The sequence below is a fragment of the Pseudophryne corroboree genome, chromosome 9 (genome assembly GCF_028390025.1).
Source record: "Pseudophryne corroboree isolate aPseCor3 chromosome 9, aPseCor3.hap2, whole genome shotgun sequence".
Classification (NCBI taxonomy): Eukaryota; Metazoa; Chordata; class Amphibia; order Anura; family Myobatrachidae; genus Pseudophryne; species Pseudophryne corroboree.
In genome coordinates this window covers 370,529,322-370,546,588 of record NC_086452.1, presented here as the reverse complement: position 1 = coordinate 370,546,588, position 17,267 = coordinate 370,529,322, and the positions used below count along the sequence as shown (strand labels likewise).

Below are 17,267 nucleotides of genomic sequence, written 5' to 3'. Positions count from 1 at the left end.
AGATGGGCACTCTGCAGCCACTACAGTAGAGATACCCTGGTCCTTGGAGACAGGGTTATCAGCCTAATGCATCTGAAGATGCGACCCGGACCACTTGTCTAACAGGTCCCTCTGAAAAGTTCTTGCATGGAACCTGCCGAATGGGATTGCTTCGTAGGAAGCTATCATTTTTCCCAGGACTCGCGTGCAATGATGCACCGATAACTGTTTTGGCTTCAGGAGGTCTCTGACTAGAGATGACAGCTCCTTGGCTTTCTCCTCCTGGAGAAACACTTATTTCTGGTCTGTGTCCAGAACCATCCCCAGGAACAGTAGACGTGTTGTAGGAACCAGCTATGACTCTGGACTGTTTAGAATCCAACCGTGCTGTTGTAGCACTTTCCAAAATAGTGCTACCCCGACTAGCAACTGCTCCTTGGACCTCGCCCTTATAAGGAGATTGTTCAAATACGGGATAATTAAAAACTCCCCTTTTCGAAGGAGTATCCTCATTCCGGCCATTACCATGGTAACACCCTCGGTGCCCTGTACAGTCCAAACGGCAGAGTCTGGACTTGGTAATGGTAATCCTGTACCACAATCTGAGGTACTCCTGGCGAGGATAGTAAATAGGGACATGCAGGTAAGCATCCTTGATGTCCCGGGATACCATGTAATCCCCCTCGTCCAGGCTTGCAATAACCGCCCTGAGCGATTCCATCTTGAACTTGAATTTTTTATGTATGTGTTCAAGGATTTAAAATATAAAAAAGGGTCACACCGAACCATGCGGTTTCGGTACCCCAAAACCGTGTGGAATAGTAACCCCGTCCTTGTTGGAGTAGGGGCACCTTAAGTATTACCTGCTGGGAATACAGCTTATTAATTGCCTCTAGCACAGCCTCCCTGCCTGAGGGAGTTGTCGGCAAGGCATATTTGAGGAAACGGCGGGGGGAAGACATATCGAATTCCAGCATGTACCCCTGAAATACTACTTGAATGAAACAGGGATCCACCTGTGAGCGAGCCCACTGATCGCTGAAATTTTTGAGACGGCCCCCCACCGTACCTGGCTACACCTGTGGAGCCCCCGCGTCATGCTGTGGACTCAGAGGAAGCGAGAGAAGAATTATGATTCTGGGAACAGGCTGACTGGTGCAGCTTTTTCCCTCTTCCCTTGTCTATGTACAGAAAGAAAGCGCCATTGACCCGCTTGCTTTTCTGAAGCCGAAAGGACTGTACAAGATAATACAGTGCTTTCTTAGTCTGTGAGGAAACTTGAGGTAAAAATATTTCTTTCCAGCTGTTGCTGCGGATACGAGGTCCCAGAGACCATCCCCAAATAATTCCTCACCCTTATAAGGCAGAATTTCTATGCGCCTTTTAAGGGCAGCATCACCTGTCCAGTGACAGGTCTCTAATACCCTCCTGACAGAATGGACATTACATTCATTTTGGATGCCAGCCGGCAAAATATCCCTCTGTGCATCCCTCATATATAAGACGACGTCTTTAATATGTTCTCATGTTAGCAAACTAGTATGTTTGACAGGGTCACCGACCACGCTGCAGCAGCACGCTCTGCAGGTTTCAGTCTAGTACCTGAGTGTGTAAATACAGACTTCAGGATAGCCTCCTGCTTTTTATCAACAGGTACCTTCAAAGTGGCCGTTCCTAAAACGGCAGTGCCAAACCTATTTTGACAAACTGTGTGAGCGCCTTATCCACCCTAGGGGATATCTCCCAGCGTAACTTATCCCCTGGCGGGAAAAGGTACGCCATCAGTAACTTTTTAGAAATTACCAGTTTCTTATCAGGGGGAACCCACGCTTTTCACACACTTCATTCATTCATCTGATGGGGGAACAAAACACTGCCTGCTTTTTCTCCCCAAACATAAAAACCCATTTTTTAGAGGTTAATGTCATAAATGTGTAACACATTTTTTATTGCCGGGATCAAGTCACGGATGTTCCTAGTGGATTGTGTATATGTCTCAACCTAGTCGACACTGGAGTCAGACTCCGTGTCGACCTCTGTGTCTGCCATCTGAATGAGCGGGCGTTTTTGAGCCCCTGATGGCCTTTGAGACGCCTGGGCAGGCACGGGCTGAGAAGCCGGCTGTCCCACAGCTGTTACGTCATCCACCCTTTTATGTAAGGAGTTGACACTGTCGGTTAATACCTTTTACCTAACCATCCACTCTGGTGTCGGCCCCACAGGGGGCGACATCACATTTATCGGCATCTGCTCCGTCACTATATAAGCCTCCTCCTCAAACCTGTCGACACAGCTGTACCGACACACCGCACACACACAGGGAATGCTCTGACTGAGGACAGGACCCACAAAGCCCTTTGGGGAGACAGAGAGAGAGTATGCCAGCACACACCAGAGCGCTATATAATGTGGGGATTAACACTATAACTGAGTGAATTTTCCCCCATAGCTGCTTGTATATACAATATTGCGCCTAAATTTAGTGCCCCCCCTCTCTTTTTAACCCTTTGAGCCTGAAAACTACAGGGGAGAGCCTGGGGAGCTTCTTCCAGTTGCACTGTGAAGAGAAAATGGCGCCAGTGTGTCTGAGGGAGATAGCTCCGCCCCTTTTCCGCGGCCTATTCTCCCGCTTTTTCCTGGATTCTGGCAGGGGTATTTACCACATATATAGCCTCTGGGGCTATATATTGTGGTATTTTTGCCAGCCAAGGTCTTTTTATTGCTGCTCAGGGCGCCCCCCCCCAGCGCCCTGCACCCTCAGTGACCGGAGTGTGAAGTGTGCATGAGGAGCAATGGCGCACAGCTGCAGTGCTGTGCGCTACCTTGGTGAAGACTGATGTCTTCTGCCGCCGATTTTCCGGACCTCTTCTTGCTTCTGGCTCTGTAAGGGGGACGGCGGCGCGGCTCCGGGACCGAACACCAAGGACTGGGCCTGCGGTCGATCCCTCTGGAGCTAATGGTGTCCAGTAGCCTAAGAAGCCCAATCCGGCTGCAAGCAGGCGAGTTCGCTTCTTCTCCCCTTAGTCCCTCGCTGCAGTGAGCCTGTTGCCAGCAGGTCTCACTAAAAATAAAAAACCTAATTCTATACTTTCTTTCTAGAGGCTCAGGAGAGCCCCTAGTGTGCATCCAACCTCGGCCGGGCACAAGATCTAACTGAGGCTTGGAGGAGGGTCATAGTGGGAGGAGCCAGTGCACACCAGGTAGTCATAAATCTTTCTAGAGTGCCCAGCCTCCTTCGGAGCCCGCTATTCCCCATGGTCCTTACGGAGTTCCCAGCATCCACTAGGACGTCAGAGAAAAAAGAATGACACCAGTGACTGCAGCTTTACGGTACGGAATGAAAAGATAATTTTGGTTCCCAATAGGCATACATGAAGCAATATAAGAATATATGGTCAGGATAGATCCACTTTAATTAACTTTACTTCTCTTTTAGTCTGTGACGTAATCATGTGCTCAATGAGTCTTACTTGCTTTGATGAAGAAGTGTGGCACAATCAATCAGAATACTGCTAATGTCTTACTGACAGAGTGGACAGACATTTAAGTTAAAAATGATTCATTTTTATTTGAACCCTATGCCACAAATAAGTCACGTTCTGCCTCTAACACCTCCATTCTCTAGAGCTTGATCAGCTGCTGAAACAACAATTACCCAAGCTAACAGAGTGCTTGATTTATAGTTGCATGCAAAGTGGTACATACGCACCCCTGAAGATCTGCAGGCTGTTCAGTCGCTTGCAAATCGGCCAGGTCTCCCACTTGCGGCTAAATAGGTGTAACTGGGCAGCCATGCAGCGTTCATACATAGGCTGAGTGAGTCAAAGGCGTGGAGACGGGCTCGCAGGATATTCACAAGTGAACATGCAGAGATCTGGCAGATTTCACATGGAACTTATGCACCAGGGATAGGGCTAGTGCAATGCTGATAATGGCGCCACTTTGCATACAACGCTGAATCAGTTGATTATTCCATATGTGCCTACGTTGTTCCCTGTCTGTTCAGCAATACAAATATATGTTTGGTAAATCTCAGCCAGGAGTTTCTTAAATAATAAATTGTGACGTTACCTGTGCGCCCGAGCCCTGCATGGCAGTGAATAGCTACTTTTCCCTCTTGTAAGGCAAAAGACATAACTTTAACCATGTCGAGAATTGTCGTCAGAGAAGCCACACCATAATCTTTCCATCCAAAATTATAAAAGTATACTAAAAGAGAAACATAATTTGCTTTAGACAAAACCAGAAACAGGTGACCTAAGTGTGAGGGTGAAATCACAAACAATGCGCACTGGGGTCGGTTTACTGAGTTTCTGACACAGTCTATTCAGTTTAGCATAAAGCCTGCTGTCATACTAATTAGTAGCTAGGAATATGACACCATCTATGTATCACAAAGAAACCACAACAAGCAGCGAGTCTTCGTGACTGGGAGCTGCTGTATGTATTTATTGATAAACGTAGTCCTGTCACACAGAAGGTGTGAAAGATATCACCAGGGAAATTAAATCAACAGGAAGCAGCCTTATACATACTCTGGGGCAGATTTATTAAGCCTGGTGAAGTGATAAAGTGGAAGGTGATAACGCACCAGCCAGTCAGCTCCTGTCGTTTTTCAACCGCGTAATGATTGGCTGGTGCGTTATCACCTTCCACTTATCACTGCTTTATAATTTCTCCAGGCTTAACACATCTGACTATGAAAGAGCATATTTAATACAGGTTGAGTATCCCATATCCAAATATTCCGAAATACGGAATATTCCGAAATACGGACTTTTTTGAGTGAGAGTGAGATAGTGAAACCTTTGTTTTCTGATGGCTCAATGTACACAAATTTTGTTTAATACACAAAGTTATTCAAAATATTGTATTAAATGACCTTCAGCCTGTGTGTATAAGGTGTATATGAAACATAAATTAATTGTGTGAATGTAGACACACTTTGTTTAATGCACAAAGTTATAAAAAATATTGGCTAAAATTACCTTCAGGCTGTGTGTATAAGGTGTATATGTAACATAAATGCATTCTGTGCTTAGACTTAGGTCCCCTCACCTTGATATCTCATTATGGTATGCAATTATTCCAAAATACGGAAAAATCCCATATCCAAAATACCTCTGGTCCCAAGCATTTTGGATAAGGGATACTCAACCAGTACTAGCTATATGTACCGAAAAAAACCCCATTTCATTTTGTTTTTCTGCTAGCTGCTGTTTGCTGATGTCAGTGGCTCCAGCATGTAAATTAAGCAGAAGAAAGATGGGGAGGCAGCCATTTTGTGGCAAATCAGTTCGCTAGAAACAAGTGACAGCATGAGATTGTCTCAGAGTTTATTGGCTGCATTCACATGAATAAAGGGGTGGTCTTCAGTATGCCGACTGACGGGATCCCGGCGCACAGTATACCGGCGCCGGGATCCCGACAGCTGGCATACAGACACTTATTCTCCCTCGTGGGGGTTCACGACCCCCCTGGAGGGAGAAGAAAATTGCGTGGCGCGCGTAGCGTGGCGAGCGCAGAGAGCCCGCAAGGGGCTCATTTGCGCTCGCCACACTGTCGGTAAGCCGGCGGTCGGGCTCCTGGCGCCGGTAAGCTGGTCGCCGGGAGCCCGACCGCCGGCAGATCGTAGTGAACACGAATAAAGGTTTGGTTCACAAATTGTAATGTATCGTTCTGAGGTGGTCATTCCGAGTTGTTCGCTCGCAAGCTGCTTTTAGCAGCTTTGCACACACTAAGCCGCCGCCTACTGGGAGTGAATCTTAGCATAGTAAAATTGCGAACGAAAGATTAGCAGAATTGCGAATAGACACTTCTTAGCAGTTTCTGAGTAGCTCCAGACTTACTCGGCAACTGCGATCAGTTCAGTCAGTTTCGTTCCAGGTTTGACGTCACAAACACTCCCAGCGTTCGCCCAGACACTCCCCCGTTTCTTCAGACACTCCCGCGTTTTTCCCAGAAACGGCAGCGTTTTTTCACACACACCCATAAAACGGCCAGTTTCCGCCCAGAAACACCCACTTCCTGTCAATCACATTACGATCACCAGAACGAAGAAAAAACCTCGTAATGCCGTGAGTAAAATTCCTAACTGCATAGCAAATTTACTTGGCGCAGTCGCAGTGCGAACATTGCGCATGCGCAATTAGCGGAAAATCGCTGCGATGCGAAGAAAATTACAGAGCGAACAACTCGGAATGAGGGCCTGAGTGAGTAGATCTGACATACAGTGCATCCGGAAAGTATTCACAGTGCTTCACTTTTTCCACATTTTGATATGTTACAGTCTTATTCCAAACTGGAATAAATTCATTTTTTCCCTCAAAATTCTACACACATGATGATAACGTGAAAAAAGTTTTTTTTTAGATTTTTGCTAATTTATTAAAAATGAAAAAAATGAAAAACTAAGAAATACTTTGTTGATGCACCTTTGGCAGCAATTACAGCCTCAAGACTTTTTGAATATGATGCCACAAGCTTGGCACACCAATCTTTGGGCAGTTTCGCCCATTCCTCTTTGCAGCATCTCTCAAGCTCCATCAGGTTGGATGGGAAGCGTCGGTGCACAGACATTTTCAGATCTCTCCAGAGATGTTCAATCGGATTCAAGTCTGGGCTCTGGCTGGGCCACTCAAGGACATTCACAGAGTTGTCCTGAAGCCACTCCTTTGATATCTTGGCTGTGTGCTTAGGGTCGTTGTCCTGCTGAAAGATGAACCGTCGCCACAGTCTGAGGTCAAGAGCGCTCTGGAGCAGGTTTTCATCCAGGATATCTCTGTACATTGCTGCATTCATCTTTCCCTCTATCCTGACTAGTCTCTCAGTTCCTACCGCTGAAAAACTTCCCCACAGCATGATGCTGCCACCACCATGCTTCACTGTAGGGATGGTATTGGCCTGGTGATGAGCGGTGCCTGGTTTCCCCCAAACATGACACATAGCATTCACGCCAAAGAGTTCAATCTTTGTCTCATCAGACCAGAGAATTGTGTTTCTCATGGTCTGAGAGTCCTTCAGGTGCATTTTGACAAACTCCAGGCAGGCTGCCATGTGCTTTTTACTAAGGAGTGGATTCCGTCTGGCCACTCTACCATACAGGCCTGATTGGTGGATTGCTGCAGAGATGGTTATCCTTCTGGAAGGTTCTCCACTCTCCACAGAGGAATGCTGTAGCTCTGACAGAGTGACCATCGGGTTCTTGGTCACCTCCATGACTAGGGCCCTTCTCCCCCAACCGCTCAGTTTAGATGGCCGGACAACTCTAGGAAGAGTCCTGGTGGTTCCGAACTTCTTGCATTTACGGATAATGGAGGCCAATATGCTCATTGGGATCTTCAAAGCAGCAGATATTTTTCTGTACCCTTCCCCAGATTTGTGCCTCGAAACAATCCTATCTTGGAGGTCTACAGACAATTCCTTTGACTTCATGCTTGGTTTGTGCTCAGACATGCACTGTCAAGTGTGGGACCTTAGATAGACAGGTGTGGTGCCTTTCCAAATCATGTCCAATCAACTGAATTTACCACAGGTGGACTTCAATTAAGCTGTAGAAACATCTCTGTCACGATCCGGGTATCTGGACGCCATTTCTTACCCATCAGATGCCTCCTAAGGCTGGCTCAGCGCTCCAGGACCGGATCCCATCTGTTATCCTAATGTCACATTCCTGCATCCTCTCCTGTCTCTCTGAGACGCTGTCACAGTAACGCCTTATTACATCTGGCATGGCGTCTCCCGCGGCCTCCGCCGCCGTCCCTGAGCTTCTGCATGCAGAGTGTCAGAGTGGCGATTACGTCAGCCGCGGCCTCCGCTGTGTCCGCGTGGTTGGATGTGCACTTGTCAGCCTGGCGTCTCCTGTCTCCAGTGGCCGGCGCCGCCATTACTGTTTTCATTACCACATGGATTACAAACCAAACTTCCCTCCAAGTGTCTGCATGGGCGCAGCCATCTTGGATTCTGTCAGCTGATCATTTCCTCCAATCTGTTGTCAGTATTGTTAATCTGCATAATTGCCTAGCCAATCCCTTCCTTGCTGCAGGTATAAATACACTGTGCCTGAGCAAGGAAGGCGTCAGTGCTTTGGTTGTCAAACCTAGTTCCTGTTTGTCTCTCTCCTGTGATTGTCTTCCAGGTTCCAGCTCCTGTCTCAAGACTTCCACCATAGAGACCCGCACCAGCATTCCACCTGCGGTGTAGCCTGACTCTCCAATCCATTGTGGATTCATCTGTTTCCAGCTACAACATTACCTGCTTCCAGCCCAGCTTCCAGCAGAGTACAGCTTCTCTTAAAGGGCCGGTGTCCTTTCTACACTTTACCACTCTCCACCGGTATTATTATTTCTCCGCTCTCAAGTTCTACATTTCAGTTCATATTTCATCGCTCCCAAGTTCATTTATTATTTAACTGGTTCCAGCCAGTATCCACTCCGTGCTAACAACAGTCTGGTTCCAGCCAGTATCCACAGCAGCCGTTTTATCTTCAGCAACCCAGCTTTTCCTGGAACACCAGCTGGTACAATCCTGGGTTATCTCCATTGCTACAGTCGGCCTGGTAAGGACTTTCCATCTAGAAGATTATAAGAACTATCTCACACTACCAGTGCCCTGTGGCTCCTGCCATCCTGTAGTACCCAGGAACTGTATTTATTCTTTGCTGACTTTTACGTTTTCTTTTACTGCTGCTGTGTTGCGGAGTTGTCATAATAAACATCATTGACTTTTATCTAAGTTGTCGTGGTCACGCCTTCGGGCAGTTATTATTCATGTTACTTACATGTCCAGGGGTCTGATACAACCTCCCAGGTTCCGGTACATCTCAGCCCCTACAACTGAGGCTGCCTCCCGTCAGCTCAGGCCCTCAGTTGTGACAGTAAGCACTGACCTAATGAATCCAGCCGGAGACCAGGATCAAGCGGCCAGGCCGATGCAAGAACTGGCAGCCCGACTAGAACATCAGGAGGCTGCACAGGGCCACATCATCCGCTGTCTCCAGGATTTCTCTACTCGGCTGGATGGGATTCAGACAACTCTCCGTGGATCAGGCGCGTCTGGTGCGTCAACCACAGTGACTCCAGCTATAACCCCACCCACCTTACCCATTTCTGCTCCACGTCTTCATCTTCCAACGCCAGCAAAATTTGACGGATCTCCAAGATTCTGCAGGGGATTTCTCAACCAGTGTGAGATTCAGTTTGAGCTACAACCTGGCAATTTTCCCAGTGACCGTACAAAAATTGCCTACATTATTTCTCTTCTCAGTGGCTCAGCCCTTGATTGGGCATCACCGTTATGGGAGAGGTCCGACACCCTGCTATCTTCCTACACTGCCTTCGTGTCAACATTCAGGCGCATCTTCGACGAGCCAGGCCGGGTAACCTCAGCTTCATCCGAGATTCTCCGTTTACGCCAGGGGTCACGTACTGTAGGACAATATCTGATACAGTTCCAGATCCTGGCATCCGAACTGGCATGGAACGACGAGGCCCTGTATGCTGCATTCTGGCATGGCTTATCTGAGCGTATTAAAGATGAGTTAGCTACCAGAGACTTACCTTCTAAGTTAGATGAGCTAATCTCACTCTGCACGAAAGTTGATTTACGTTTCAGAGAGAGAGCAACTGAGCGTGGAAGATCATCTGCTCCAAAATCTTCTGCTCCTCCTCCTCGTCAACTGTCACCTTCTAAAGATGAGCCCATGCAACTTGGCCGTTCCCGTTTAACTCCTGCTGAGCGCCGAAGACGTCTCTCCGAGTCTCTCTGTCTCTATTGTGCAGCTCCGTCTCACACCATTAATGACTGTCCCAAACGTCCGGGAAACTCCAAATCCTAGCTCGCCAAGGAGAGGGCCGGCTAGGAGTAATGATCTCCTCTCCATCTCCTCAAGATTGTAATCTCCCAGTCTCGCTTCAAGTTGCTCAACGTTATCGGAACGTCATTGCCCTCCTTGATTCCGGAGCAGCTGGGAACTTTATTACCGAAGCCTATGTTAAACGGTGGTCCCTACCCACCGAGAGACTTCCTTCGTCCATTTCTTTAACTGCCGTGGATGGCAGCAAAATTTTTGATGCAGTTATTTCTTTAAGGACTCTACCAGTTCGTCTGAGAGTGGGAGTTCTTCATTCCGAACTTATTTCTTTTTTAGTGATTCCAAGAGCCACACATCCTGTGGTCCTGGGCCTTCCATGGCTCCGTCTTCACAATCCTACAATTGATTGGACGACTACGCAAATCCTGGCATGGGGTTCCTCCTGTGCTGAGACATGTTTGTTTAAAGTATTGCCTGTCTGTTCTTCCTCCCCCAGGTCGTCTGATGTTCCACCTCCTCCATATCAAGATTTCACGGATGTGTTCAGTAAAGCTTCTGCTGATATCCTTCCTCCTCATAGAGAATGGGACTGCCCGATTGATCTCGTTTCAGGGAAGGTTCCACCTCGAGGCCGAACTTATCCGTTGTCTCTGCCTGAGACGCATTCTATGGAGGAATATATTAAAGAGAACCTAGCAAAGGGGTTCATTCGACCTTCTTCTTCTACAGCCGGCGCAGGCTTCTTTTTTGTAAAAAAGAAAGATGGTGGTCTGCGGCCGTGCATCGACTACAGAGGTTTGAACGACATTACCATCAAGAACCGTTATCCTTTACCCCTGATTACTGAGCTCTTTGACAGAGTTAGCGGAGCTACCATCTTTACAAAGCTGGACTTGAGAGGTGCATACAATCTCATCCGGATCCGTGAGGGTGACGAGTGGAAGACCGCCTTTAACACCCGTGACGGACATTATGAGTACCTCGTCATGCCCTTCGGATTGAGCAATGCTCCAGCTGTCTTCCAGCATTTTGTCAATGAGATCTTCAGAGACATTCTATACCGTCATGTCGTGGTCTATCTAGACGATATCCTCATTTTTGCCAACGATTTAGAGGAACATCGTTTTTGGGTTAAAGAGGTTCTGTCCCGTCTCCGTGTCAATCATCTCTATTGCAAATTAGAGAAATGCGTCTTTGAAGTCAAGTCCATTCCGTTTCTAGGGTACATTGTGTCCGGTTCCGGACTAGAGATGGATCCTGAGAAACTACAAGCAATCCAAAATTGGCCGATACCCTTAACCCTCAAAGGGGTCCAGAGGTTCTTGGGGTTCGCCAACTATTACCGAAAGTTTATACGAGACTTTTCCACCATTGTGGCGCCTATTACTGCTTTCACTAAGAAGGGTGCTAACCCGTTCAAGTGGTCTGAAGAAGCCATGCAAGCATTTCATCTTTTAAAACAAAGGTTCATCTCTGCGCCTGTTCTGAAACAGCCTGACATCGACTCTCCTTTCATCTTAGAGGTGGATGCCTCCTCCGTTGGAGTAGGAGCGGTGTTATCTCAGAGGGCTAAAGATGGCCATTTACATCCTTGCAGTTTCTTCTCCCGGAAGTTCTCCCCAGCTGAGCGCAACTATGCCATTGGCGACCAGGAGTTGCTAGCCATCAAGCTCGCTCTAGAAGAGTGGAGGTATCTGTTGGAGGGAGCTTCTCATTCAATCACCATACTTACAGACCACAAGAACCTTTTATATCTGAAAGGCGCACAATGTCTCAACCCTCGTCAGGCCAGATGGGCACTTTTCTTTTCCAGGTTCGACTTTAAACTCCAGTTCTGTCCGGGCTCTCAGAATCGCAAGGCCGATGCCCTTTCCCGCTCATGGGAGCAAGAAAATGAGTCAGAGTCTTCAGACAAGCATCCTATTATAAATCCGTTGGCATTCTCCACGGTAGGGATGGACTCTACGCCCCCATCAGGGAAAAGTTTTGTGAAACCGATGCTAAGGAAGAAGCTCATGCATTGGGCCCATGCTTCCCGTTTTGCCGGACATACAGGTATCCAAAAAACCCTGGAGTTTATCTCTAGGTCCTATTGGTGGCCAACTCTGAAAAAGGACGTCTTGGAGTTTATTGCATCTTGCCCAAAGTGTGCTCAACATAAGGTATCCCGCCAGTCGCCTGCGGGGCAACTGGTTCCACTATCTGTTCCCCGTCGACCTTGGACCCATTTGTCGATGGATTTTATTACAGATTTACCCATGTGCAACAAGTTCAATACCATCTGGGTGGTAGTTGACCGGTTCACCAAGATGGCACACTTCATTCCTCTCACCGGTCTTCCGTCAGCTTCCAAGTTGGCTCAAGTATTCATACAAGAGATCTTCCGACTCCACGGTCTTCCTGAAGAAATTATCTCAGATCGAGGAGTTCAATTCACAGCCAAATTCTGGCGAAGTTTATGTCAAGTCCTTCAAGTCAAGCTAAAGTTTTCCACGGCTTACCATCCTCAGACCAATGGTCAAACCGAGAGGGTGAATCAGGACTTGGAGGCCTTCCTCCGCATCTATGTGTCCTCCTCTCAAGATGACTGGGTTCAATTACTTCCCTGGGTCGAGTTCTGTCATAACAACCAGTATCATTCTTCATCTGCTTCAACACCATTCTTCACTAACTTTGGATTCCACCCTAAAGTCCCTGAGTTCCAACCGCTTCCAGCAACTTCTGTTCCCGCAGTGGATATCACCTTGCATCAGTTTGCCAATATCTGGAAGAACGTACGATCAGCTCTGCTCAAGGCATCGTTCAGGTACAAGAAGTTTGCGGATAAGAAGCGTCGAGCAGTTCCTGCTCTCAAGGTGGGTGATCGGGTATGGTTATCCACGAAGAATTTGAGGTTAAGAGTTCCCAGTATGAAGTTTGCACCTCGCTATATCGGTCCTTTCAAGATTGAACAAGTCATCAATCCTGTTGCTTACAGACTTCAGTTGCCTCCCTTCTTAAAAATACCCAGGACATTCCATGTTTCCCTGTTGAAACCGCTGATCTTGAATCGGTTTCATTCCTCACTTCCTCCAACTCCGAAAGTCCAAACTCAACGAGGCGTTGAGTATGAAGTGGCCAAGATCCTGGACTCACGTCACCGTTACGGTCAACTACAGTATCTTATTGACTGGAAGGGTTACGGCCCTGAGGAACGTTCATGGACCAATGCTTCTGATGTCCATGCTCCTGCCTTGGTCCGGAGATTCCATTCCAAGTTTCCTCAAAAGCCAAAGAAGTGTCCTGGGGCCACTCCTAAAGGGGGGGGGTGCTGTCACGATCCGGGTATCTGGACGCCATTTCTTACCCATCAGATGCCTCCTAAGGCTGGCTCAGCGCTCCAGGATCGGATCCCATCTGTTATCCTAATGTTCACATTCCTGCATCCTCTCCTGTCTCTCTGAGACGCTGTCACAGTAACGCCTTATTACATCTGGCATGGCGTCTCCCGCGGCCTCCGCCGCCGTCCCTGAGTTTCTGCATGCAGAGTGTCAGAGTGGCGATTACGTCAGCCGCGGCCTCCGCTGTGTCCGCGTGGTTGGATGTGCACTTGTCAGCCTGGCGTCTCCTGTCTCCAGTGGCCGGCGCCGCCATTACTGTTTTCATTACCACATGGATTATAAACCAAACTTCCCTCCAAGTGTCTGCATGGGCGCAGCCATCTTGGATTCTGTCAGCTGATCATTTCCTCCAATCTGTTGTCAGTATTGTTAATCTGCATAATTGCCTAGCCAATCCCTTCCTTGCTGCAGGTATAAATACACTGTGCCTGAGCAAGGAAGGCGTCAGTGCTTTGGTTGTCAAACCTAGTTCCTGTTTGTCTCTCTCCTGTGATTGTCTTCCAGGTTCCAGCTCCTGTCTCAAGACTTCCACCATAGAGACCCGCACCAGCATTCCACCTGCGGTGTAGCCTGACTCTCCAATCCATTGTGGATTCATCTGTTTCCAGCTACAACATTACCTGCTTCCAGCCCAGCTTCCAGCAGAGTACAGCTTCTCTTAAAGGGCCGGTGTCCTTTCTACACTTTACCACTCTCCACCGGTATTATTATTTCTCCGCTCTCAAGTTCTACATTTCAGTTCATATTTCATCGCTCCCAAGTTCATTTATTATTTAACTGGTTCCAGCCAGTATCCACTCCGTGCTAACAACAGTCTGGTTCCAGCCAGTATCCACAGCAGCCGTTTTATCTTCAGCAACCCAGCTTTTCCTGGAACACCAGCTGGTACAATCCTGGGTTATCTCCATTGCTACAGTCGGGCCTGGTAAGGACTTTCCATCTAGAAGATTATAAGAACTATCTCACACTACCAGTGCCCTGTGGCTCCTGCCACCCTGTAGTACCCAGGAACTGTATTTATTCTTTGCTGACTTTTATGTTTTCTTTTACTGCTGCTGTGTTGCGGAGTTGTCATAATAAACATCATTGACTTTTATCTAAGTTGTCGTGGTCACGCCTTCGGGCAGTTATTATTCATGTTACTTACATGTCCAGGGGTCTGATACAACCTCCCAGGTTCCGGTACATCTCAGCCCCTACAACTGAGGCTGCCTCCCGTCAGCTCAGGCCCTCAGTTGTGACAATCTCAAGGATGATCTGTGGAAACAGGATGCACCTGAGCTCAATTTTGAGCTTCATGGCATAGGCTGTGAATACTTATGTACATGTGATTTCTTAGTTTTGTCTTTTTAATAAATTTGCCAAAAATCCCCCAAAATTTTTTTTCACGTTGTTATTATGGGGTATTGTGTGTAGAATTTTGAGGGAAAAAAATAGGATTTTAATTACCTACCGGTAAATCTTTTTCTCGTAGTCAGTAGAGGATGCTGGGGTCCACATTAGTACACTGGGGTATAGATGAGTCCTTTAGGAGCCACTGGCACTTTAAGAGTTTAATAGTGTGGGCTGGCTCCTCCCTCTATGCCCCTCCTACCAGACTCAGTCTAGAAACTGTGCCAGAAGAGACGGACATACTTTGAGAGAAGGAAATATACAGATAGTGGTGAGATTCACACCAGCTCACACATAAAAAAAGGAAAGCCAAGCTAACCAACTTGGAACAATGCAGCAACGGCTGAAACAACAATACTGAACAATGCAGGAATATGAAGCACTGGGCGGGCACCCAGCATCCTCTACGGACTACAAGAAAAGGATTTACCGGCATGTAATTAAAATCCTATTTTCTCTTACGTCCTAGAGGATGCTGGGGATACCATGGGGATGTACCAAAGTTCCCAGTACGGGAGGGAGATTGCTGATGTTGACCAAACTTTAGGTCCTCAGAGGCCAAAGTATCGAACTTGTAGAATTTAGCAAACGTGTTCGACCCAGACCAAGTAGCTGCTCGGCAAAGCTGTAAAGCTGAGACACCCCCCGGGCAGCCACCCAGGAAGAACCCACTTTACGAGTAGAGTGGGCCTTAACAGATTTTGGACACGGCAAGACTGCTGTAGAATAAGCATACTGGATAGTAAACCTGATCCAACAAGAAATCGTCTGCTTAGAAGCAGGACACCCAACCTTGTTGGGGTCATAAAGGATGAACAAAGCATCCGACTTCCTGTGACGAGAGGTTCTCTTCACATAAAACTTCAAAGCACTCGCCACATCCAAGGACTTTGAGGTAATTAAGGGGTCAGTAGCCACTGGCACCACAATAGGTTGGTTGATATGAAAAGCAGACACAACCTTAGGAAAAAACTTCTGACGCGTTCTGAGCTCAGCCCTATCTTCATGGAAAATCAAATAGGGGCTCTTGCAAGACAAAGCCCCCAATTCAGACACACGCATAGCAGATGCCAATGCCAACAGTGTGACCGCCTTCCAAGTAAGAAACTTGACGTCCACCTCCTGCAAAGGTTCGCACCAATCCGATTGCAGGAACTGCAGCACCACATTAAGATCCCAAGGTGCCGTAGGAGGCACAAAGGGAGGTTGGATGTGCAGAACCCCTTTCAAGAAAGTCTGAATCTCAGGGAGGGCAGCCAATTGTTTCTGGAAGAAAATGGACAAGGCCGAAATCTGGACTTTAATGGAGCCCAAGCGTAGGCCCACATCCACACCAGCCTGCAGAAAGAAAAGAAACCGTCCTAGTTGAAACTCCACCGTTGGATACCTCTTGGATTCACACAAAGACATATACTTTTTCCAAAGTCAATGGTAATGTTTAGACGTAACTCCCTTCCTAGCCTGAATTAGGGTAGGAATGACCTTTTTTGGAATGTCCTTCCGAGCTAAGATCCGTAGCCGCGGTAAGTCTTGATAAGCGAATGGCCCCTGTTGAAGAAGGTCCTCGAGAAGAGGAAGAAGCCTTGGATCCTCCAGGAGTAACTCCAGAAGATCTGCGTACCAAGCCCTCCTTGGCCAGTCTGGAGCAATGAGGATCACCTGAACTCTTGTTCTTTTTATTAGTTTGAGAATTCTTGGGATGAGTGGAAGTGGAGGGAACACATACACTGACTGGAACACCCACGGAGCTACCAATGTGTCCAACGCCATTGCCTGTGAGTCTCTCGACCTGGAGCAGTACCTGCAAAGCTTCTTGTTGAGGCGACAGGCCATCATGTCTACCTGAGGTATACCCCAACGGCTTGTCACCATTGTGAACACCTCCGGGTGGAGGCCCCATTCTCCTGGATGGAGATCATGTCAGCTGAGGAAGTCCGCTTCCCAGTTGTCCACTCCCGGAATGAAGATTGCTGATAGCGCCACCGCTTGCTTTTCTGCCCAGAGAAGGATTCTAGTTACCTCTGTCATTGCCGCTCTGCTCTTCCTTCCGCCCTGTCGGTTTATGTAGGACACTGCCATCACATTGTCTGACTGAACCTGAATGGCCTGATCTTGGAGAAGATGTGCCACTTGTAGGAGGCCATTGTATACGTCCCTTAGCTCCAGAAAGTTTATCGGAAGGATGGATTCCAGACTTGACCACTTTTTTGGAAAGTTTCCCCCTGGGTGACTGCTTCTTAACCTCTGAGGCTTGCATCCGTGGTTAGAAGGATCCACTTCTGAATCCCGAACCTGCGGCCCTCGAGTAGGTGAGAAGTTTGCAGCCACCGGAGGAGTGAAATTCTGGCTTTCGGCGACAGGCGTATCCGCTGGTGCATGTGAAGGTGTGATCCCGACCACTTGTCTAGGAGATCCAGCTGGAAGACCCTCGCATGGAATCTTCCGTACTGAAGAGCCTCGTAGGAGGCTACCATCTTCCCCAGAAGGCGAATACACTGATGAACCAATACCCGGACTGGCTTCAGGACATCCCGTACCATTGATTGGATCACCAACCGGTAGAAATACTCTCTGCACTTCCGTGTCGAGTATCATCCCCAGGAGGGGCAGTCTCCTTGTCGGTTCCAAATGTGGCTTTGGGAGGTTCAGGATCCACCCATGATCCTGGAGTAGTCTAGTTGAGAGAGCAATACACTGCAATAACC

The 17,267-nt window shown here is 47.8% G+C and overlaps 1 protein-coding gene across 2 annotated transcripts in view; it reads right to left on the bottom strand.

The window, feature by feature from the left end:
- Positions 1-17,267, bottom strand: part of PTPDC1 (protein tyrosine phosphatase domain containing 1) — a 203,361-nt gene that overhangs the window by 38,580 nt on the left and 147,514 nt on the right. For both annotated transcript variants that reach the window (XM_063940749.1, XM_063940750.1), the window contains exon 5: positions 4,051-4,188. In XM_063940749.1, coding sequence (XP_063796819.1) covers positions 4,051-4,188 — 138 coding nt within the window. The remainder of the gene's footprint in view (positions 1-4,050; positions 4,189-17,267) is intronic.